The following is a 24,690-nucleotide window of genomic DNA, read 5'->3' on the forward strand; positions in this document are numbered from 1 at the left end:
TCATCATTGACTGAGTTTGATGTTTAAAAAACTATAATAATCAAATAGATATATGATGAGATTGCAGAGACTGAGAATGTAAATGTTTTCCTTCTCAGGGAGGAGTCACCTATCCTTCTGTTTAAGCGGTTCCAAATTTGATCGCCAGTACTGGAACCAAGAACATGGGAATTCAATATTCCAAGTAAGAGGTCTAGATGACAATACTGAAATTGAGTCCCTTGTTTTAGAAACGAATGAGTAAAAATATGAAAGTAGTGAAACAATGCTAGTGTGTGAGTTTTAAAGTAAGAAGAAGAGCGGCTGCATAAATGTATCCTTTGAAGACTGAGGGCATACATACTGCATATATTCACACTTGATAGTTCATTCAGATCAAGTTAACAACTTGAATGCTCTTAAATTGACTAGCAGCACTCAGCACTGCATGTAATATCCTTGAAAATCTAAGCACAAATTTAAGCATTTAAGGAATCACATCACCAAAATGTAAAGGGAAAAACACATGAACATTGTTAATCACATCATGATATGAAGCAGGAAGGAGAGAACAATTTACATAATGTTCATTCAGTGCTAAATTACTTGGAATTTCTCTTAGATACAGGCCCTTCAAGGCATGGAGATCTCTGTGAATAGCGATGGCTAGGTCTGTTGAACATGCTTATAGTTGTCAAATCACTATTAATTGAAGATATAGGTGATGACTTGTGCTTGTAAGGAGAGAATGTTACAGAATTCGAGTTGAAGCTCATAGGCCTTAGTCTTGGTGAACTCATTGATCTAACTTTTGCCTTGGCAGATACTGTAGCAGCCATGTAAGTAGGAACAGCAAGAGATCCTCCTCCAGCAGAATATCTATTTCCAATTGGATGTTGCTTTTGAAGATGGACCAATCTTGTGGCTGGCAATTCTGATTCTTTGTAGTGGCATTGCTTCTGTAAATTTTGGGACTTCACTTGTTCTTTCCCAGGTTCTTCGTGTTTTATTCTTTCCCTAGTTGAAAAAACTGATACTAAGTTTTGCAGATCTTCCCTTTTTGATATCCTAGTGTCCACACATTGTTCTAACCAGTATCTCCATCTTCCATCTATTTTGTTCTGTTCTAGTCCTGCTGGCCTCTGAAAAAACCGGAGAAAAATTACCAAAGTGGATGAGAACCTTCCTAAAATTATAATACCAGGAAGTTTCATATATGATTTAGCTTTCAATGCAGCAAGTCACAAACTGTCATTTCTAATTATCATAGATCAGATTTCTTCCGAAAGTTAGGGATGACTGGGAATTTCAAAGATATGCCATCTAGTTTCGTGACATTGGAAATCCATATCAGATTGAAGAGTATGTGTATATACCAAAGATAAGTAATCTTTAGATGAAATGTGTTAGCGTAAATAGGCAGTAACATACTCTATTCCTAAAAGAGAACTGTTTTATCCTTTCTCTTTTGATAGCAGCCATTCTCTTGCTTGAGCAAAGATCATTTTCCTCTTCTTTTGTCAGAAGACTGTCATCCCACCTTCTCTGACTTTTTAAATCAATCTACATATCCATCAAAACCAGATTTTAAACTATAATTACACATAGAAATTACACTGGCAAGTTATCATTTCTTCATGAAATGGACTCCAATTACACTGATAAGTTATATATACCTTAATGTCCTTGTCTTTGGAACAAGACGGATCATCCAACATTTGGCTTCTTTTTGCGCGTACCTGTGACTGTATATTTGCTATTGATTGCAATTTATTAAGTGTCTTTCTAGCTTGTCGTCGGACAAGTATGCCTCTGATAGTAGCTTGAAGCCTGACAATTCCCTTTAATGCCCTTGCAACTTTTCTTGCCTGTATCAGCCATATGAATTAGGGAAGTAATCCTTAATTAGTGCACTCCTTCTACCATCCTGCATTGAAAACCCTCAATTTCTAAATTACTATAAAGACTCCAGGAACTGAAAAACTTACTAGATAACCCCTGAAGGCATTTTGGATTTTGGTGGCAGCCACTTCTTGGATTAACCTTCTCCAGTTAGGTACTAATGGAGGAGCATTGTATTTACAATAAATGCTTGAGAAATCTCGGGACTCGTCTTCTCTCTGACAAGTATATTTAGAAGTACTACAAGAGGGCTGATCAAAAATGTCTGCAGCAATTTCATCAGCTGCAGAAGCCATGAAAATTTGTACATTAGAATCTTGCACGACCTCTCCTGTATCTCTTGATGGCGATGCAGCTGGAATAGAAGGTGATCGCTTGATCCTGAATCTTCCAAGAAAGCACATCCTTCTCCTTTGTTGTTTCTGTCAATGTAGATTGCAGATATATTATCTGTAAGAATCAGAAATTTAGGTAAATATTCAAAGCTTGCCAGATATCAAATATCATCATAAATATCAGAGAGAAGAGCTTTGATTTATCAAACCCTATTTTCGCATTGTAATAGATCATTAAAAATGCCTATCAATAAAAAAATAAATTCACTGACAGAGGATTCAAACAAGTAGCATATATAGAGCTTCCTTAGTTACTTCAGACACCAGCGGCCTTCTTTTCCTTCTACACTGACTGTTTTTCCTGTTCTTTGTGTTCTGTTGAGTTGTTTGAATTTCTCATTATTTGCATGTTCAATATTTTAAGTTCAACATGTGGTCCTTGAGATAAATGCAGAAGGGGAAAAGTAAAGGTATCGTTATCACTTGGCTTTAGTGTAACCACTCTTTTCTCGGTAACAAGAGGTAATAGTTGGAGATTCAGAACAACTACCTAAATTCTTCAATTGACAATTTCCATATTAATATATAAACTAAATTTCCAACTGGATTAAACTAGTATGTTTTAGTTCTTGGGTGCGAAATCTGCTGATCCACAGGCCTTAATTCTTATGTTTAAGAATCGGAAATCAGAAGGTTAACTTTACTATGTAGTTCATTTAGGAAACATATTTGTAGATTTTTAGTAGTTTGAGTGCCATCTGACGAGGTTTGTCAAGTGCTCTGGATTCGAAACATGCCTTTGCTGATATACCAATGCTCAACTTTGAGTTATCATAAACTTTACAGTATCCTGTAAGTTATGTTAAGACTTAAGCCCTGTATTAGTGCCTAGTTGATCCTGAAATCATCAAATTTGATTCGTTTATTCAAGAAATTAAAGCATGGTAGTTGATGAATGGTCACTGCCATAGCTCACTGCCAACATTATTTGGTGCTTGAATTCTCTTCTTCCTCATCCTTAAAGTCAAGGAAGAGGAAGTGCATTATTGAGAAAAAGTGGGCTAACTGTTTATCAATCATTTAGAGAAAGCCAGATTAAAACAGAGCCAACCTTGGATTTTACCAGAGGAGGGCATATGTGCAGTGGACGATAATCTTGAAGTCTGTCTGTGGATTTTAATGAAATGAATTGCGGATAAATACACAATTTTTAAATCCTTTAATATTTATCTATGTTTCAGTTTCATAGATTGAGATGGAATGAGATTGAAAAAAATTATAGTTCTGAAGAACTGGAATGAATTCAGTAATAGTCGTTTCAGAACCATCGATTATAATGTACTTGTTTTACTACCACCTATACTTGAATTCTAAACTTCATCACCAACCAAGAGAAGACGGTTGGCTAATTCATGGGATTTTGAACTAACAAAACTTTAGTGTGTTACACATGTTTCTTTTTGCGGTCTTTCTGTCAGAGAGTTTCTGCAGTTTCCGAAAACTGCCAAATTGGGAACTCAGAGATCAGTCTGTAAGAAAGAATACTAAACAATAGAATTATGTTGTGTGTGGTTGGGGTGAAGGGAATGAAATGGAATGGAATAAGTATAAATAAAAGAAAATAATAGAGTGTCGGAGGGAGGACTTTGAAAAAAAATGAGTGAGTGCAAATTTTGTGTGATAAGATTTGGGTAGAAAATATGTATGATAAGGAATGGAGCATTGTGATAATAATGGAATGGTGGAAAGAATGAAATTATTATACATTCAACTAAATTATAGTTCAAATCTCATTCCATTCCATCCATTATCATTCACCGCAACCAAACACAACATGTTGAAACTTGGAACTGATCAACTCAGTTGTAATCAAGTAATCAACCATGTAAGCTTATTTGAACCGAAATCCAGGGTCTGGACTCGGACTTTTATGCTCTTTTGCCTAATAGTACTATATAAACGAACAAGATTTACTAAGCATGAAACGCGAGCCTGGCAAGGATGCAGTGAAGCAGTTGAGTGAAATATGCAAGAAAGTAATACACATAACTAAACGTTCCAATGAATTCAGGAACTATTCAATACCACGTGAGTGAGTTCAGAAACATAACAGCTGAATTGTCGTAACATCTTGGGGTGTTTGGATCATGAGTGGGAATGAGAATCGTGTTCTAGTCTGGAGACATAACTGCGTCAGAATTTGAACTATTTCAAACAAAACAAAATTCAACAGAGCAAATTGTGCATGCAAAACCGCAACTCAAAATGTGTCACATGTAATATCAATCCGTTCAACTTTAACGTTCAATCCTTCACGCGATCAGGCCTTATCGCAAACCGTCAGTCTCACACCTCCCCCCTATATATTGTCAACCATCTATCTGATCAAACACACCACACCACATCTCGAAAATGGCAATTCATAGCCACCACTCAAAGGTCTTTCTCGTCTTGTGCTGCATAACTCTACTCTTCGGTGACCACAATCAGGTTTCGGGGCAGTGCCAAGGCGACATCCAGGGCCTGATGCAGCAATGTGCGCGATACGTTCAAAAGTCCGGCCCTGAAGCCGCGCCATCAAAAGAGTGTTGTGACGTTGTGAAGAACGTAGACCTGGCGTGCGTGTGTCAACACGTCACTGACCAGGTTGAGAAGATCATTAGCATGGAAAAAGCAGTCGCAATGGCTAATTCGTGCGGGAAAGCATTAGCCCATGGAACCAAATGCGGAAGTAAGTTAAAGAATCCCTAATTTGTTCGTCACTGGCCGCAGAAAATATGCTTTTAGATTTACTAAACAATTTTTCACCTATTTTTCAACAAAAAAAACTCTCATTGTGCCTGCAATAGCAACTAGGGGCGATCATGGTTTGGTTTAAACCGCAAAATCCGCATAAACCAATCCGATATTAATCCGATCCAAACCGAAACCGAAATGAGGTTTATGGTTTCGGTTCGACTAATTTAAAAAACCGTGGTTTGTGGGTTGGTTTCGGTTTTATATTAAACCAACCCGTTATAAAACCGAACCGCGTATTTATATATATACAATATAAATATTCAATATTATATATATATATACAAAATATTAATTTTATATAAATATATTCATTTTTTAGTTTATACTTGCTAGGTTGTTGTTTAGTTACTTAACTTATCAATATCAACTACAAATCATATCAATTCAGTAATCTACGACTTCGATTCAAGTTTATGCATTTTATTAAACTAAAGTTTGTATTTTAATTTAACTACGTGAAATTGTGTAAATGGAGACAAAATGATACTTTATTTTCTAGTATTATTCATAAATCCTCGTCTTTGATTATAAGCATTAGTCATAAACCGATCAATCCGCTTAACCGAACCATCAAAAACCGCACCGCTTGGTCCGGGTTAATTGGTTTGCGGTTCACGGGTTGGTTTGAGATTTTAAAAAACCGCTAATGTATGGTTTGGTTCCGGTTCTACCTCCAACCCGAACCAAACCGGACCGCGATCACCCCTAATAGCAACGTCAAACAATATCTTAATTTGTTTGCCAGGAAGAAAAAAAAAGTTAATTTGTTGTTCAGATACATTACGAAAAACAGAGTCAAACCGACCCACAAAATTAACCGTCACATTTTAAATGGCATAACCGCTCGTTTTGTTTTTCGAAAGATTTCAGACTTTTGCTGACTTAAATTTTGTGTTGCAGGCTACACAGTTCCATGAAGTGTGGTAGCTGGCTCGTGCATGTATGAGAGAGGAACAATGTATGGCTTGGTGGTTGCGGAATAAAACTGTGTAAATTGTAATATATTGGTTATTATTATTATAATATAATAATTTTATATGTGTATGACCCAAAACTTGAAACTATTATGGCTGCCTGCTTAGTGAAAATTAATTTTATTTTAAAAAAAATGCAACTAAAACATGTTGAGATTTTGAATATTTCACGTCCTACCTTATGAGTCAAAAACTGACTTATATTATATATCCTGCCTTATAAACTAGAGATTGACTTATAAACTTTTTTATAAATAATACAGATATGATTTTGACTTAAAAGTCATATCATGAGTTAAACTATAAGTTAAGCCATGAATAAAATTCCTAATTATAAACAATGAACTCACAAAATAATTTTAAACTATATTACGACAAAGTAAGATTTCGTTGAACACCCACATATTGCTGAATATAGTGGAAGATAATGACATATCTCCCGACCAAATTTTTTTAATTAAATAAAATCAATTAGGAAAGAAGCTTTCAATGATTGACGATTTTTCTCGTAACAGAAGGAACAAAAACCCATTAATACAAAACTGTATTATACAAATCCAGAAATGTGTCTTGGAATCAAAGAGACCACCACTAAGGACGGGTTGGAAGAGTTGTGTACGTTTTATACGAGTGAATACGAGTCTAGAAGTTCAAAACGATGCTCGACAAGTTTCACATAATCATCACCTGTTTGGCTGTTTGTGATTGGGTTTTCGATAACTGTTGCTCCATTCGTTCTTGTGATTTTGTCAAAAACTTTATTTTGTTAATATATTCTTAAAAGAAAAAATTAAGATTAAAATTCTGATTCATGATTATGACTAAAAAATATTTTATTTATACTTCAAACAAAAAATATTTATAATTGGAATAATATACTGAAAATACACACCTAGAGAGAAGAGGGAATGAATATGTGTTATGACTAATATATCTGAATTTTATAAGTTACCAAGTATTTAAATTTTAGAGTCAGTTTGCCGTGAAGGTTTGAAATATGCAGTCAGCGAGCGACAATCGATATGTAATGAATAGATAACCAGCTGACTAAGAATATATAGAATTTTAGTCTGGTTCGATTCTATACCTAATGATCTAGGTCCTGATCCCTTAACAAATTGGTAAGCGAATATATTATTAATCACTGAAATGTTAATTATAAGATTCAATAATATAGTTTCCTTCAATCTTTGTTCATGTTATCTGAACCTCTGAATTCCCTATCAAAATCAAAATTGTCCAAAACTTATATTATTTCAAATATACTCTTGTCTAGCTAATTAATATTCTGTTTTTTTGTTTCACAAATTGGATGCATGACAATAAAAATAATACATATTGAACAATACAATATAGGTGAAAATTACGATGTAATAATAAATATTTTTTAAAGTTAAGTCGATCCGGCCAGCATATCACGGCTATGATAAAATGTAACATGTGTGTGTTGATGTTTTGATGATGACATTTTTTCTTGAAGTTTGCTTTTGATCAGACTCCAGCCTCCACCTTTTTACATGCGTTTTTTTCGCACGCTTCTAATTTTTTTAACAATATAATTAAAATATATATTTTCAAGAAAAAATTCACAAATAATAATATATTAATATTATAATTTATAATATTCTTTTTAAAAAATCAATTAATATAGATGATCAAAAAAATTAAGTATACAAAAATACGGATGGGATAACTTTGCCCAATTGCATGCACTTTAAAAGGATGAATGGAGTAAACAAAAAGACGGTATATCTAAAAAAGGCTAAAAATTATTTTCTAAACAAAAATATGATACATGTACTTTTATTCGTAAAAAGAATTATAAAATAATGTTTTTAAATATATGATCAAACAAAAAAATTAAGAGATTAACAAATTAAAAATAAGAAAAATACTTATTTTCTTAGAATAACAGACTAGGAACATAATGACAAAAATATATGCCTATAACCCCACGTAAATGTGCGAATCAATCGATTATTATTGTACGTAAATCAGCACGTATTACGAACCCCACACCCGCTTCATTTAATACTTTATTGTTAGAAAATAGAATCGAGCCCTTTTTTCGTCTGGGAAAGAAAGAAAAGATTGTTGAGTAATATAAAATTTTATTAACCCTTCCTCAAGGGGACCCAGAAAAACACGATCCAATTTATTTAATTCAGTTTACAAAATTTTTAACTTATTAATTTAATTTTTAATAGGTTGAGTCGGGCTGATTTGCGAGATAGGTCAAAATCTTATTATGGTTCGGTTTCGAAATATGAGTATAAAATTAAAATATAACATTAATTCGTGAATAATGAGAAGTTAACGTAAATTTTGAAATAGAAAATATTTTTGACAGGAAAGCAGGATCAAAAGAAAGCCTGAATAGATGTCTGCATATAGAGTTTGAGACGAGGATGGGTTATATAAAGTGTATTATAAATATTAAAAAATATTATCAGTCTAACTGTTATTTTAAAGACCATATTACATATCATACTTGTTATGATTTAAGAAACAACACTTATGCCTAAAAAAGACAAGTCTTTGCTGAATCATTATAGGTATACAACAACGGTAACTTTTTAACCTGACATATATAACATTATGTGACATAACATATATAATAATTATATATTTTAATTTTAGTCGAAACTTACAATTATAAAATGGGTTAATTATCAAGTTGGTCACTGAAGTGGGCTTAATGTATCAAGTTGGTCACTGAACTCAAAATGGTATCAAGATGGTAACTGAAGTGGCCATAATTATCAAGTAAGTACCTTGAAATATGAGTTCAAGTTGTAAAAACATTATTTATAAAGTTTTACACATTATTTTTAAATGTTATCACAACCAACTAAAAGGTTATGACTTCTATTATTTAAAATAATATATTTATATTTTATCAACTTTATTTATTATTTATATTTTATTATATAGTTATTTTCTTTATTTTAATTAAAAATAAATAATAAACAAACTTGATAAAATCTAAATATATTATCATAAATATTAGAAGTTATAACCTTTTATTTGGTTTTGGTAAAATTTAAAAATAATGTGTAAAACTTTATAAATAATATTTTTACTGCTTGAACTTATATTTCAAGGTACTTGTTTGATATTTATGGCCACTTCAGTGACCATCTTGATACCGTTTTGAGTTCAGTGACCAACTTGATACATTAAGCCCACTTCAGTGACCAACTTGATAATTAACCCATTATAAAATATATGTTTTTATTAACTTTAAAAGTTTATAATTATTGTGTTATGTCATATAATGTTATATATGGCAGGTTAAGAAGTTACTTGTCGTTGTATATAATATAACGGATTGGGTTGGTTTGGATAAAGGCTGAAATTCTAAACTTTGATCTCACGTAATTTATTCAGATTAAAGAAAAATGAAATCGTTAATACTTTAATTTTAAACAATTCCAATTGTTCGATTTAAAAAAAAAGATGGATTGAATCTGTTTTTCATATTTTAACTAAAGATTTTCGAACCCCTAACCTTTCGTGTTTAAGAGCTTAGTGTGGAAATAGGTCTTGAACTAAAATAATCCTATTTCACAGAAAAATGAGGCTTCTTATTACTATAAAATTTCAACTTTGTTTTTTTACCTGTCTATGTAACTTTTACTTTTTTTTCAACTTTTTATGTTTGACCTTCTAACTAAATTTTTTTCTAAAATATCTAAATAACTTATAATATTATTATATTTTCCTAATTTATAAATCATAACATACTCATCACTAACTAATTTATTTTAAATATCTTCAAAAAAATAATTTATTTTAAATAAGCGCGTGGCTATTTTTAAATATAACAATATAACAACTAGAGACGAGTCTCATTGATTAACAAGTATATTCCCCCAGCATAAAACCCAAATGTTCTCGATACAAATCACACAATATACAAGTAACATCAACTTTCCCATCATGTTACGTCCAAAAAATTGCATCAAACTCTCCCACGTATATAAAATCTTTGTTCACATACATATTATCCAGATTTATAGTCATCATATCACCTAGTATATATATAATATCCTCCCGATTCTTCCCTTCAACCACATACATTAAACTACACTTTTACATTCATCTTCATCTTCACAAACCACATTTTTTCTTAGTTCCCTCACGTATATATGCGTACCCATAAATCGTTTATACATACGGATATATACGTGCGTGAGCTAGATCACTAATTTCATCATGATTTCGAACATTTCGTTCGAGTTATCTAGTATTTTCACCGTATTTTTGGTTATTTCTCTCTGTTTTTCGTCATGTTCTTGCATTAGGACTCGCGATTTGAGAAGGAATGCTGAGTTTATCGACCACACTGCAATATCTCGGCCTCAACCTCGCGTGGATCACGCGAGGATGATGGCCGAGTTTGCGAACCACACTGCAATATCGGATTTTCGGATAATAAATAGAAAATCATTAGGAGACTGTCCTGATCCGAACCCGTATATTCGAATCAATGTGAGTTCGGCAAACGCAAAGCTTTCTGATGATCAGTTTGTTACGGTTACTATAAGCGGAGTTTTGGTACCTGCTGCTAGTGACTGGGTGGCCATGATATCTCCTGCTAATTCCGAGTAAGTGTCCGGTCGGTTTTAGTCGGTCGGAAACGACTTTTTTTCTCGTAATGAAATATAGGCTCCGAACAAGAAGGAAGACTAATTTGATAACACTCACATGCATTTTATTTTATGGCTGTAAACATGCAGTGTGTCAAGCTGTCCGTTAAATGGAATTCAGTACCAGCAAACGGGTGATTTCAGTATTTTACCACTTCTGTGCCATTATCCGGTCAAGGTACGTAAAAATTTGGTACTCCCTCCGTCCGATGAGACTGTTTGTACACACATTTTGAGACTCCAATAAAATATAATTTCACAATATTTTTTTAAAATTTTCTTTTTTTAAATAAAAGTTTAAACATCAAATTTTTATTTAGAAAAAGAAAATTTTAAAAAAATATTGTGGAACTATACTTTAAAAGAGCATTAAAAAGCGGGAGTAGTATTTACTAATATTTTTATATTTTTTAAAAATTATTCCGTAGAATTTAGTGAGAATTTTATGTAAAAGAATTAGAATATATATAGCTATAAATTTGCTAAATAAATAATTTAAATCTAAAAATTGCATAGATGTGTAAATGATTCAATAAATAATAATATCAAGTGATGTCATTAGATTAGCTAGAAAGTCAAAAGGGATGATGAGCATTACGGCACATTTTGCTAAAGCTGGAGTATGGGTTAAACGAAAGCAAGAAAGATTAGGCATAGTTGCTTGCACAACTTGAAAGCAAAGCGTTGAAAATTATGGAATCCAAACTGCATGTGTATACAAATATTTAATCGTATAGTAAGCCATGCGGCCCATGCATACAGATTATTGGGTGGGGATCGAACGGTTAACCAAAATTTAGTAAGAAAATAATTTTAAATAAGATTGATATAAAAACGATATTTATTTTGGAGGGGAGACGTGGAAAGTTAAAAAAAAGAAAAAGAAAACCTGCGGGGAATGTTTGTTATTCTTAAAAGGGGTGGTTACGGGGTCGGGATGCATTAATATACATGATCAAGTTTGATATAGTAAAGAAAAAAAAGTAGGTGACACACACTTGGAGGGAGAATAAACCACACACAAAAAGACTCCATCAACTAATCACTCCCGGCACGTTGTTTGCTAGCCAGATGTATATATGTTGTACTCGTCATCTTTTTCTTTATGTAATTTTTGATGTACAATCTTTTAGATGAGTTTCAGAGCATATGTATGAGTGTTTAATTATGGGTGATGGAGTCCTTCGTATATGTTCTTTTCCTCAATTTACCAACCCCTTCTCCTGGTGTCCTTTATTCCTTTATATAATTCCTTTATATAGCCTTTGTCCTAGGGGACTGTCTGGGCTTTATGGGCTTTTCCTTAGTTAGTGGGCTAGATACTGGGCTTGGCCCAACAATGGGTTTGGCTGGTGCGATAAATTTGATGTATCCCGATTGTTTTGATCACCGGAGTTTTTATATATACACCATTAGTATTTATAAAAAAATATGGAATTTAGTGCTTAACATGTGTTTACAGGCACATTATAGAAAAATTGTTAAATTATCCGTAATTAAATCCATCCCGAAATACGAATTGTTTCTGAAAATTCAAATTCAAATTCATCGACGGTCTGGTATCAATTTCTCTTCTTTTACCGGCTGTTTGAAAGTCTGAATATTATCACTAATAAATAAATGTACAAGTTCCTTTAAAAAGAATCGGTAATCGATGGGTCTTAATGTTATAGTGATTGATTAAGAAAAAATATGAATTGTGAATTATATAAGTGCATGCATGCAGGCGCAGTACGCAAGTAGTGATCCAGGTTACCTTGCCTGCAAGAATCAAGAATGCCAGCAACGCAATGCAAGAGGCGATTGTGTGGTCAAAACATGCAGCGCCACACTTCAATTCCACGTCATTAACATCAGAACCGATATCGAGTTTGTCTTCTTTGCTGGAGGCTTTATAACACCTTGCATCCTCAAACGAACCACTCCCACAAGTTTTGCCAACCCTAAGAAGCCTTTGTATGGACATCTTTCCAGCATCGACTCCACAGGAAACTCAGTAAGATATATGAATTGCGACATTTAACGGAACATGCAGGGCCGATCTAGGACACAAACTTAAGGCACCAGGAAAATTTTCGAAAAACACCTATATGTTTTTAAATTTTGTGGGGCACTTCTGTAATGTTGCAAATTTTTAGAATTGTAAAAAAAATAAAATTAGGGGGGACACCTCTTCCTAGATCCGACCCTGAGAACGTGCCGTATTTAATTTTATCGGTTTTGGATTTAATTTATGATAATGTACCTTGAATTGCAGATGAGAGTGACATGGGTTAGTGGGGATAAAACACCGCAGAAAGTTCAGTATGGAAATGGGAAATCCCAGACATCTGTGGTGACCACATTTTCGCAAGCTGATATGTGCAGTAAGTACATTAATATACAATTGCAGCGCGGTCTGATTCTAAACGTATACTAATCAGGATTAAAGTACGTTAAAGGATTAAAAACAATCCATTAAAATCCCAATTGAATACACCCCTAAATGTTTATCTGGAAAATTATTGGAAGGTTCTGTGCCAGCGAGCCCAGCAAAAGATTTCGGGTGGCATGATCCTGGTTACGTTCATTCTGCAGTCATGACTGGTCTTCAGCCTTCGACTACTTTCTCCTACAGATATGGAAGGTCACATATGAATTTTTCTTAATTAGTATTATTGTTTACGATTAGGTGTTTTTAAGCATAATTAATTATGCTCTGTTTATTTGCATAACTGTCGATGTTTCTGAAAATGCATTGTTTGATCATCGAATGATTATAAATTGCAGCAACTCAGCTGGCTGGAGTGATAGTATAAAGTTCAAGACTCCGCCTGCAGGCGGAGCAGATGAAGTTAAATTTATTTCATTTGGTGACATGGGCAAGGCTCCTCGTGATCCTTCTCTGGAACACTACATTCAGGTAAATTCACAACCACCGTACAACATACATTATCTATTATAGGGTCGTACTTAATGGAGAACATATTTTAGCGTGAGAACAACTGTTCTGCACTTTTTTTACAAATGTTGTCATTATTCACACAATAGTATTTTAGCGTGAGAACAACTGTTATGCACTTTTTTACAAATGTTGTCATTATTCACACAATAGTATCGTTCTCACGCGAAGTCGCGAATCACTGTTAAAATGTGTATTTTGTATAATAGCCAGGTTCACTGTCAGTAGTAAACGCCATAGCAAGTGAAGTATCATCTGGGAACATAGATTCGATATTTCACATTGGAGACATAAGCTATGCAACTGGATTTCTTGTTGAATGGGATTTCTTTCTGCACCTTATTAGTCCCGTTGCTGCTCAACTTTCCTACATGACAGCAATTGGAAACCACGAGAGGTACTAAAAGTAACTCAACCTAGAGTATAATCTTAATCTTTTATGTCATCAAAATTATAAATCACACTAGTTTGAGGTTCAAAGAAAGGTCTAATGACTTTGGAATAACTGCAAATCTCATTGTGATAATAATTCAGGGATTACATAGACACCGGATCAGTTTACGTTACTGCAGATTCAGGTGGAGAATGCGGAGTTCCATACGAGACTTACTTCCCCATGCCAACATCTGAAAAGGACAAGCCATGGTATTCCATTGAACAAGGTAGTGTTCATTTCACTGTCATTTCAACTGAGCATGACTGGTCCGAAAGCTCCGAACAGGTAACTAGATATATATCTGCAGAATGTTTTTCTGATTCACAAAAGTCATAGCACATTCTTCAAATTCCTAGCTATTGACAATTTCTATTTAAATTATTATGACTCTAGTTCGCGTGGATGAAGAAGGACATGGCATCAGTTGATCGAACAAGAACACCCTGGTTAATCTTCATGGGGTAAGTTAACTCTTATCCAATTCCCATTCTATCATCAGAAAAGAATTAGTCTAATGAAATTTACGAAATCAATTACAGGCACAGACCAATGTACTCCACCTCTGATGGATCATCGTTCATTCCAAGCGTCGACAATAATTTTGTCCAAGCAGTAGAGCCACTGCTGCTATCTAACAAAGTAAAATTTTATCATGCTAAAAGAATTAAACCTATAGGCACTGTATTTTTCGATGAACTTGATTTAAGAACATGTATAACAGGTTGATCTGGCTCTGTTTGGGCATGTACATAACTATGAGAGAACCTGCGCGGTCTATCAAGGTGAATGCAAAGCAATGCCTACAAAAGATGGAAATGGGATCGACACGTATGATAATACTAATTACCAAGCACCAGTTCATGCTGTTATTGGAATGGCTGGATTCTCACTGGATTCATTTCCATCAACGGCAAGTACACTGCATATGTTTACGTCATTCTAAATGTTTAGGACCGAGCTAGCTATGTCCACCTTACACACTGAGCAAATTCATTTTTTGATCATTTTATCTGATGAAATTTGTTTTGTTCATAGGCGAGTAGTTGGAGCTTAACGCGAATTTCAGAATTTGGCTACGCAAGAGTTCATGCAACGAGGACAGACCTGAACTTTGAGGTAGGTTTCGACTTGAACTATATGTCAATAACATTTTCCATCAGCGGCATACTCAGAAATCGTATATTTGTACCTAATGTCTTGTAAAATTCTTACATTTGTGCAGTTTGTGAATGCCAATACGACAGAAGTAGGCGACAGATTCCATATCACTCGGAGCTAAAGAAGATAAAATTGTATAGAAACAGAGATGCATAGTGTGGGAAATGATGTGAAATTGTTGTATACATGGCAGGTGAATACATAGATGAATATGTAATTATGAAGAATTCAATACAAAAAGTACAAATAGCATTTGATCCTTACTGAATCACCACGAAGTTGCGAAAATCTGCCAGAATGCTGCAGGAAAATTAACACATTCTGACATTCATTATAAGCTCACACGGAAACTAGTTAAAATACAAATCTTACTGTTTGAACGAAGGATCATGGCATAATTTAGATTATAACTCAGGAGATTATACATTCCGATCATTGATCAACTAAGGAAAATTTACTGTCAGAAGAAAGATCTTTAGAAATGCATTACATAAACATCATACTCAACGACAGCATCTCCATTCTTCGGGTTAAAATGAGCTGTCTTAGCCAGAGCATATCCGTGGGAGAACCTAAACATTCCGGTGCCTCCAACAATTGGCATTTCTCTAACCTTCTGGAGAACTGGATTTCGACCAAGAATGCTAATAGTACTTCCATTATAAATTCCCTCAAGAAAAGAAAAATTTATAACCATAAGGAGTGCAGGTTCAGTTTTCGTGGGAAATGAATACATTCCCTGAGCCCTTCCCACAATCTTCGATCCATGTTCTGTTCCTTCTGTCAACGGATCATCGATCATGGCAGTCGTTCCAACATTATTTTTCCCTCTGAAAATATAATAAACCGAAGGGTTTTTGCCACCAATGATGTCATGAAAATAGAAATGAAGGTGAGTCATCTTGTTAACACTAGGCATTGCTTCCATTTGAGCAAATTGCTCGGAGAACTTTGCACTAATGGTGATGAAGAAGGCCGAGATCAGGATGAGGTATATGGAGAAGATGTTAGAGAAGAAGTGGAAGGCCATTTCTGCTAACTTAACTGATGAATGTAGAACTTCTAGCAACTCTATTTATAGGTGGCCAAAGGAGAGGGACTATGTATAAATTTGTCGAAAATCATTGCACTTATGCTTGTTTGCATTAGTATAGTAAAAGAATAATCTGCACATTTTCGAAGTGTAAATAGGAAGGTATAATGGAGTGGAGGAATCTTGAATTGCACTCTTTCATCATTGTGGATGTGTGCTCTTGATATATAACGAAGCAACGTTTGCAGCGCATGAAGATACTCACTTGTGGATTATAAAATCAAAGGATGAACGGCAGAGCTCTATAGTCTTTAGGCTGCTTCTTTTAGATCTTATGTAAATAAAAAAAAACATTTTAAATGAGTGCTGTTAAGAAAACAATGTGGGAGATTGCCTCCTCAATCCTCAGATATTTTCGAAATGTAGCTTAAGAACCATCTGAATTTGGCCATGATTATAACCATTGATGTGCTTAAATTAACATAGAGACCATTCAAAATTGATGATCATATCCGTTGGACAAGGCTCCCGCGGCAGAAAGAAAGGGGAAATGTCTTGTAGTATGCTGTCTTACCCTTATTTTCCATAAAGATGTTGTTTGCAGTGATTTTAAGGCATAAGAACTGACAAATTTGAGTAACCTTGAAGGTATGGCATCATAAAGTTCACACAAGAGCTTCCCTCCATAATTATAGTTCCAAGTGGTTATCACCACATAATTAAAACTTTTAAGAGTCTAAAAAGGTAGATGTAGCCACAAACTCCCCATCTTCACCGTTATATTTTTTCAACCAAGATCAAACTGTTAGATCGTGTTGAATATTCATCAGTAACAGGTTTTCCAAAAAGAGCTGGCTCTCCTGCACATTTACTATAAAGTACGTGTATCGGGAAAATGATGGTTTAGCATAAGTATCGGCTAGAAGTTTCCAAGCTTCTTGAGCTGATGTTGTTCAAGTGAGACCAGGTTGAAGGGGACTAGATAAATGACCGAGATTGGCTCAAGAGATGAGACAGTTTTGTCATTTGCATGTAAGGTGGATTGTGCTGGATGAGAAGGTGCTATTAATGGATTCATGCAGTCCTGCAATTCACAGCAATTCACAGCATAGTATCAGAGCCTTAAAGTCTTAAAAGTAGTTACTTACATAGTATCAGAGCCTTCAGTGCAGTGAGGGGTCTCAGGTTCAAGTCCTCCCACTTCCACCTTAAGGTTTTAATTAGAATGGTTACTCAACAGTTACAAGTCTGGTGATGTTAAAAGTATGATGTAAACATCATACACAACAACAGCAACCTTTTGATCACTCCGGAATGTCTTTGCCATAGCATAGCCATGAGAAAACCTAAACATTCCACTACCTCCAACAACCGGCATTTCTCTAACCTTCTGCAGAATTTGATTCCGACCACGAATGCTAATTGTACTCCCATAATACATTCCCTCAAGAAAAGCGAAATTTATAACCATAAGGAGCGCAGGTTACTTTTTGCAGGGAACGAATACATTTAAAGTTAGGGAGTTCATGGCTTATTAACAAACTTGCTCAGATGAAAAAGTGTTGTTCTAAAAGGATAGCATGCACACTTTTAAAGTGTAAAAATGAAGATTGAGCATGTGAAAAGGCAACTGCAGTGGATGAATGGCGAATTGCACTCTTACAATTTTTTACATGTGGTCCGGATAAATGACGAAACCATGTTTACAGGGAATATATATGGTCCATGCTTTATTACTCAAACTCAATTGGAAGTCTCCAACATGGATATGTGCCCAAGGGTCGGAATCATCAGGTTCCGCAAATATTACATGTTTTAGGCTTAAAATAACCGTTCAAGTTTCCATACATATGTCTAAGTGTCGAATATTAGACACCAGTACTTGAGGCAAAATGAAGTCCGAGCAACAGAGGTCTGACATGACTTTGAAACTAAAGCTCAAACAGCAGAATTTGACATATGTCAGACTTCTCTTTAACTAAGTTTGTTCCGAAAGTTAGATCAAATACTGAGTGCTGTTCAGGAAACGCAATGGAAGTTGCATCTGCACTACGTTGCCTTGATGTAATGTGATAATCAGACTTAACAGTAACATCAGAGCATGCAGGAATAATGTGATTGCAAAAATATCAAATACTGGTGATACTTGATCTGCTGACATTCAAGAACCGGACTTGATCATGTCAATTGTCATCGACGCAAGTAGTGATGATCTAATTATAAGAACCATTTAAACTTGATGGCTTTAGCTGATGTACCCTTATCCTTATAAACATGATGAACCGTTAGGAATTGATGACAACTTTAAATATATTTTCAAACTCTTTCAGCAACCTTAAAGTTAAGGCCTTATAAAGTTCAGACAGGACCTTTCGTAAACTGTATAATCAAAACATTCCACCCCATTTTATGTGTCAGGAAATGTAAATGTTACAGAAACTCTTAAATCTTAATTTCAATTAAACCGCTGATTTAACTAGCCAAAATTAAACATTAGCCAAATAAGGAACACATAAACGATGGCTTATAAGATTAGTAATCAGCAGCATCAAGAGGATTTGACATATAGAATGTGCAGACATGAATTGTTAGCTACTTTTAAAAATATGGTGTGTATTTCAGATTTCTATATATTTCTAATCCAAAATTAGGGATGCATGAAGGAGTTGATTCCACGTATCTGTAACTCCTGCAATACACCAGTGAGTACAATCCATGCCCTTATACTTATTGTAACTGCTGGGATGACCATCTTTTCTCAACTGGGAAAGCGTTGTTATGTCGAGTAAATGCACTGGTTTTGTCATTTTACTCAACACTTGTTTCAGAACAATGGCTGCTTCTGGTAAACCACCTGGATACGATGATCCGCTGATTGGTTCTGTTTCTTTTGCACAATTTGTCACTCCTGGCTCGTTCCAATCTGTGCCACTGGTACATTACAAGATTAATTATTAGCGCAATAGCATATATCAAGGTAAGGTATCTTTAGACAACATCATACCTCTCACATACTCGAAGAAATGTGGACTAATTCGATAAATCTACTATCTATAGTTTCCAGAATCAGAGAGAAGGCTTACTTGTAATGGGAAGGGGAAATTCCTTGGAAGAAAACTTTGGTTGTCTCTGTGTTGACATCAGAATCAATCCAGTTAGCCCATGTTGTTAAAGCTTTACGGAAAGCAACCATTCGATCCATGTCTTTCATTACTTTCTTGTCATCTTCAATATAATCCCACCTGCAAATCAACATTTTATCCTCAACACTCTCACTTCTGAATTTCATAAATTCAGACAATGAGACCTGCGGTTTTAGAGTATGAAATGTTTATCATTGTGTAAAATACTTACGGTTGACTTGCTCCACTGCGGTACCACCAATGCCAAGTATTGAATATCAAAACGTCGTGTTTCTTCCAATAATCTCCGTTTTTAAGAGAATCAAGATTCAAAACACGGCCAATTTTTTCATCTTCAACGTCAACCAAGAACAAAGAATGAAATACTGATACCGAGACATCATAGTCCTGCATAAATTTCACATAAGCACTTAATCATGACCGCGGATAATATAACAAAAAGCCACAAGATATCAGCAAAACGAAACAATATACTAGTCTGTCAGCTAAACTGTCATAGTCCTCAGCACACACTGGTATTCACCAACATCCAAACCTTCGACATTACAAAAACAGAGAGGTATCCTCTAGGTAATCAAAAACCGACACCCTGATCATGCCTGCTCTTGTTGTATATTAGTCAATTGACGAGTTCTCGTGAACAGATTACCTTGAAGACAACTGTAGTAACCGGGTCATTCACGGATGGTATAACGTTTGAGTTGGGCACGGAGGCATGAAGAAGGCACAGCAGTGACTCACAGTGATCTGCGCTTAACGAATCCCCAACAAACAAAATTTTCTTCCCCTTCATCTGCTCCAAGAATTTCTTACCATCAAATCTGCAAGCCCAAAACACATTTGTAAATCATTTTCTCCGAAACTCCAGAAAATCCAACTATTAACACCTCGAGATCTAAAAATACCGGTAACTTAACATGTATCGGAGCTCTAATTGTCCACGACTCATATGATACATATATTTAAATTTATGTGATGAACCATTTTCAATTATTTTTCAGAAAACAGTCCTTGTATACTCTTATCGACAACGATATAGTTTTGGGCATCGTTTAACTCATGCACTGTGCTACAACTATTTATATAAACACACATTATACATGTCGAATGTAAGTGAAAAAACAGCTCATTTGACAACAACCAGAATGATGAACTAGTTATCAAATTTGACAAATGACAGAACTAAATACTGTAGGGTCCTATATAATTCGAATCTTGAATATCTCTTATAGAGCCGTTACTTGTGCAGATACAATATCTTAGTAATATAACTTACAGGTGGCAACAAATATATAATCCTATACTAGAAATGCAAAAAGATTTCTCTCCAACTAATCTCGAACAATCAGTAAAAAATTATAGTAGATCAAAAAAATCCCACTCTCAAAAAATCAAGTCCATTAATTTTTTCAGAATTCTGATTCCGTCACGTAATGTTTTTACGTTACACGTGAAAAACCGAACGTTACTAAAACATTACTAAAACAATAGAGGAAAAAGTACAGTACCTTGGCAAATCACAATGGCTAGGCTGCCATCTATAATTCAGGTACCGGAGATTCGGACGACCATATTTTTTGCAATTAAATTCGCCCCGAATGAACGGGCAGGACGACGAATCGTACAGCGGGTACAATTCGTCGTAAACCCAGCTACCATCATACATGTTGCAGCTACCCTGCTGTTTGCTTCTGTAAACATGTTTGCCAGCAACACTTGCTAGGCAAAAACATGCAAAAGTTAAAAAAACAACATGAAATGTTAAGAATAATGTAAAGACATTATTATATGAAGAAGAAGAAGATCTCTGTTTGCTCATCCCCATAAAGTTGTTATGGGGAGAGGGTTTGGAGGAAGAAGAGTGTGAGATTTGCTATCTAGCTAGCAATGATAAGGTGCGACAGAAAGAGAGGTGATGATTGTATTTATACTTGGAAATAAAATATAATATCTTTGATAAAAAAACAAAGGACTGTTTTTTTTTCTTTTTGTTTGTTTAAAGTATCCGTAAATATTTTTGAGTATAATATTGATACGAGAGATTTGTGAATCGGATAATACACAAGCTGAAGTATATTTTTGATATCTTTTAAAATTGGTTCACTGAGAAAATACCACAGAGAAGAAAGGAAATAAGTTTGAATTGTGATGAGAGTGGAGTACAAACTGTACAATTGCGCTTAAAAGACCATTCAGAGTACGAACGTGAAAGTTGACAGGACAGATATTTAAGTTTCAGATTTCCAAGTTTTTTTAACCTTTCAGATACGGTAAGAAATCTGGAAAAAATTAAGTGAATGGTATCTATAAACTTTATGTATTTATTCGTTAAAAAAACAGGGGAAAATATAACAACCGATTAAAACTGAAAACTTAAATATTGGCCCGGTTTGAGAATTAGCGGTTAGCGGATTGAATCAAATGTTCTGACTAGCTGATTGGAGTAGATGTTTTGACTAGCGGATTGAATTAGTTGTTTTTCGACACCAATTTAGCAGATTCTATTGATGAAACTTCTAAAACACCTCAAACCTCTAATTTTGCTCAAATCTCTAATAAAGTCATCGTATATATAACAGGCGGAATTTAAGATTTGTCACTTAAAAAACTTAAACAACAATTTTAGCCGTTTTGCGAGAATAACATAAAAAGTTATGATATCTATGGATCTCCGTCTTTTTCACTGATTTATCCCAGTAGTAGAATAAAAAGTCATAGGTTCGGGGTCATTTGTTATTTCTGAATCATAATTTCTGGATGATTGGAATTCCTGGACGAGAGATAATCTGAATGCTGAATGGGTAATGCTGTTTGATAAATAAAATTTGAAATTTCTGGATGATATACGAGATATTCATATTATGCTTTAATATTTTATTAGCTTATAACCGGAGCCAAGTACGGGATTTTATATAAGTTTTTTTATTTACTAGAAGTATAATATTTTTAATAAATAATAGTTATTTTGACAAATTAATATTAAAATGTAATAGTTTTTTACAAACTATAAAATCCTAATTAATATGTAAGTCTTTATTAATAGTATAATAGTATAATAATGATAATCATATAATTTTAATCAATTATGAAATCCTAACCAATATTAAAGTCTTTAATTAAAAATCTTAATTAATATGGAAGTCTTGTCATAATAGTATAATAATTATAAACTTCTTTGCATAATTGTCTAATAATAATTATGATTATTTAAAAAAAATTATATGACCCTAATCAAATTTCGGTACTTTGATATTCGATACTGTTCCGGTGAAATATGGTTTGACTTACTAATAAAAATTATTAATTGGTATTAAAATATACAACGTAAGCATACGTGTTTAGAAATAAGTAACAATTGCATGTATTATATTATGCTAAATATCAGAGGGGTTTATCTGAACAGTTCAGCTTCATTTTTCATCATGAGTCGTCCAGCTAAATTCCAGGGTCGTCCAGCGCACTTTCAAATTCTTCAGATTCATCAAACAATCTGAACGAAACTTTTCCTTCTTGTCCAGTTCATTTGGGATGGTTCAGGGGTTAACAAATGACCCGTTAATCATTTCACCATGAATATAAATGTTACATCTGAAAAAGAAAAGAAATCGGAAGTCTGAAAATGGAAATGGGAAAAAAGATCGACATCACAGTTTTTGTTTTGTCAATTTCGTATTTATGGAACTACTTTTAATTATTGTTTATATTAAATTGCGATTTATAATTCCAGTTGTAGGAGATGCCATCTGCTCGGTATAAGGTTGATGTTGAGTTGCACCATATGTTTCCTCTGATCATAGCTGGATTCAACTGCTACAGATCTGTGCATGTGATCTGTTTAAAGTTCCACCTCCATTTTCAAGTGGGGAAATTGTGTCCTCTTTTTTCATGTGTTTCGAAACTGTATACAAATATATTCCGAAAAATTATGACCTCCTAATCAGATGGTATCTGATATCTAGAATTTCGATTATGACAAAAATGTGCGAGTAACAAGCTTTTCAGAATATTTCAAGATTGGCGATAAAAATAAATTGGTCAAAATTAAAAACTAAATTCCTTAATAATTTTCGAAGATTAGTCGGGACGAAAATCTTATTCGCGCCGGTGCAATGCATAGCTGTAACTGTAAGTATGTAAGCCAGAAGTCATATTCTCTAATTAAACACGCACAAATCCGGACATCGCAAAAGCAGTGTCTGCAGACGGTAGATGGATAGCACTTTTCACTAGTGGCCATTTTGGCCAAAAGCTGGTTCTGTCTGCTTTGTTTGGCAATGTAATATTTTTAGCTAAATTTACAATATGTGCAGTGTTCCTCAATTTATTATATAAAAATAAAGACAAAAAATTATCTCTTTAAAAGAAAGACAATAAAGTTGGCAGAAAGAAAATAATAAAATTGATTGATAGGTAATATGAGTTAGTTACTCGAAGAGAATTGAAGGAGAGGATACCGTATACCAGAATATTTCACTACTCTTTTTCGTTGACATTTTGACTTCTTGCGCAATATCTTTAAATGAGTTGATGGGATAATAATTTTTTTATGTTGAAAATTGTAATTATATATATTTATGCGGAAAAAATTTTAAAAATTAATATCTTTAACTAGCCGGTCAAAATATATTTACCGCTTATTTGATAAAAGGAAATGATATATATGTAAAATAATCATTTCAGTTATAGAAAATTTTGGCTAAAATTTGTAAGAACGCACTAGAAAAAATAAATAAGTATGAATCTCTTTTTTTGTCGCCAAAACTGAACTCGGGACCGTTGTTATTTTTGCTTTCCCTTTCATTCATGTTTGATGAAAATTTCACTAGGTAGAGAGTTTTATTGTATCAAAGTAGGCAACTAAAATAGATCCGTGATGCTATGGTATCTTGTCTTCACATGTAACACCACATGGGAAGAGACTATTTATATATTAAAATTAAAATAATAAATAATAAATCACATTTTGCATGTTTATGTTTCATGGTCTGTCTCAGTATACATGTGCAGCTGAACATGTGGTATTACATGACAATAGTCAAATAATTTCTTGTTTATTTGTATAAGCGTACTGTGATCTAGTTCTAGGATTGTCTTTTGGATATCAAATAAAAACATTTACCTAGTTTTATAAAATTTTCAAGGGACGCACGTCTTCGTGTTCGTGTTTAGTGAGGTCAATCCAAATTCTACGTTTAAAAAATAATGAAAATTTATCTTGAATATAAGCAGTCAAAAAATTTCGTTAGTATGAGATTTTTTGGAAGGAACCAAACACAAATCAGTGTTATCTTGGCCAGGGACGTAGCCACACTGGGGGCAATGGGAGTACTTGCCCCCG

At 34.1% G+C, this 24,690-nt stretch overlaps 5 protein-coding genes across 8 annotated transcripts; 2 read left to right on the plus strand and 3 right to left on the minus strand.

The window, feature by feature from the left end:
* Positions 1–328: 328 nt before the first annotated feature.
* On the minus strand, positions 329–2,756 carry LOC108226961 (protein IQ-DOMAIN 11). 4 transcript variants are annotated; one of them, XM_064079068.1, is made up of 5 exons: positions 2,489–2,756; positions 1,968–2,303; positions 1,656–1,847; positions 1,411–1,542; positions 329–1,121 (listed from the first exon to the last, which is right to left on the minus strand). In XM_064079068.1, the coding sequence occupies exons 2-5, from the start codon at positions 2,283–2,285 to the stop codon at positions 582–584; spliced, it is 1,182 nt and encodes a 393-aa protein (XP_063935138.1). In that variant the 5' UTR covers positions 2,286–2,303; positions 2,489–2,756; the 3' UTR covers positions 329–581. The 4 variants fall into 4 exon arrangements, with proteins under 4 accessions (XP_063935138.1, XP_063935137.1, XP_017257446.1 ...); XM_064079067.1 differs by having other exon boundaries at positions 1,968–2,331; XM_017401957.2 differs by having other exon boundaries at positions 2,426–2,756.
* A 1,339-nt stretch (positions 2,757–4,095) lies between these two features.
* On the plus strand, positions 4,096–6,059 carry LOC108227008 (uncharacterized). Its single transcript, XM_017402000.2, has 2 exons — positions 4,096–4,947; positions 5,916–6,059. The coding sequence occupies exons 1-2, from the start codon at positions 4,629–4,631 to the stop codon at positions 5,930–5,932; spliced, it is 336 nt and encodes a 111-aa protein (XP_017257489.1). The 5' UTR covers positions 4,096–4,628; the 3' UTR covers positions 5,933–6,059.
* Positions 6,060–10,003: 3,944 nt separating this feature from the next.
* LOC108225331 (probable inactive purple acid phosphatase 27) lies at positions 10,004–15,444 on the plus strand. Its single transcript, XM_017400173.2, has 13 exons — positions 10,004–10,599; positions 10,732–10,819; positions 12,368–12,637; positions 12,899–13,007; positions 13,153–13,267; positions 13,411–13,543; positions 13,792–13,979; positions 14,117–14,303; positions 14,412–14,479; positions 14,558–14,657; positions 14,740–14,928; positions 15,054–15,134; positions 15,241–15,444. The coding sequence occupies exons 1-13, from the start codon at positions 10,208–10,210 to the stop codon at positions 15,295–15,297; spliced, it is 1,977 nt and encodes a 658-aa protein (XP_017255662.1). The 5' UTR covers positions 10,004–10,207; the 3' UTR covers positions 15,298–15,444.
* A 207-nt stretch (positions 15,445–15,651) lies between these two features.
* Positions 15,652–16,206, minus strand: LOC108225332 (dirigent protein 22). Its single transcript, XM_017400174.2, has one exon. It carries the CDS (start codon positions 16,204–16,206, stop codon positions 15,652–15,654), a length of 555 nt encoding a protein of 184 aa, XP_017255663.1.
* A 2,509-nt stretch (positions 16,207–18,715) lies between these two features.
* Positions 18,716–21,252, minus strand: LOC108225210 (protein trichome birefringence-like 41). Its single transcript, XM_017400034.2, has 5 exons — positions 20,861–21,252; positions 20,002–20,173; positions 19,564–19,739; positions 19,293–19,451; positions 18,716–19,140 (listed from the first exon to the last, which is right to left on the minus strand). Exons 1-5 carry the CDS (start codon positions 21,175–21,177, stop codon positions 18,846–18,848), a joined length of 1,119 nt encoding a protein of 372 aa, XP_017255523.1. The 5' UTR covers positions 21,178–21,252; the 3' UTR covers positions 18,716–18,845.
* Positions 21,253–24,690: the final 3,438 nt, after the last annotated feature.

Source organism: Daucus carota, chromosome 6 (genome assembly GCF_001625215.2).
Source record: "Daucus carota subsp. sativus chromosome 6, DH1 v3.0, whole genome shotgun sequence".
NCBI lineage: Eukaryota > Viridiplantae > Streptophyta > Magnoliopsida > Apiales > Apiaceae > Daucus > Daucus carota.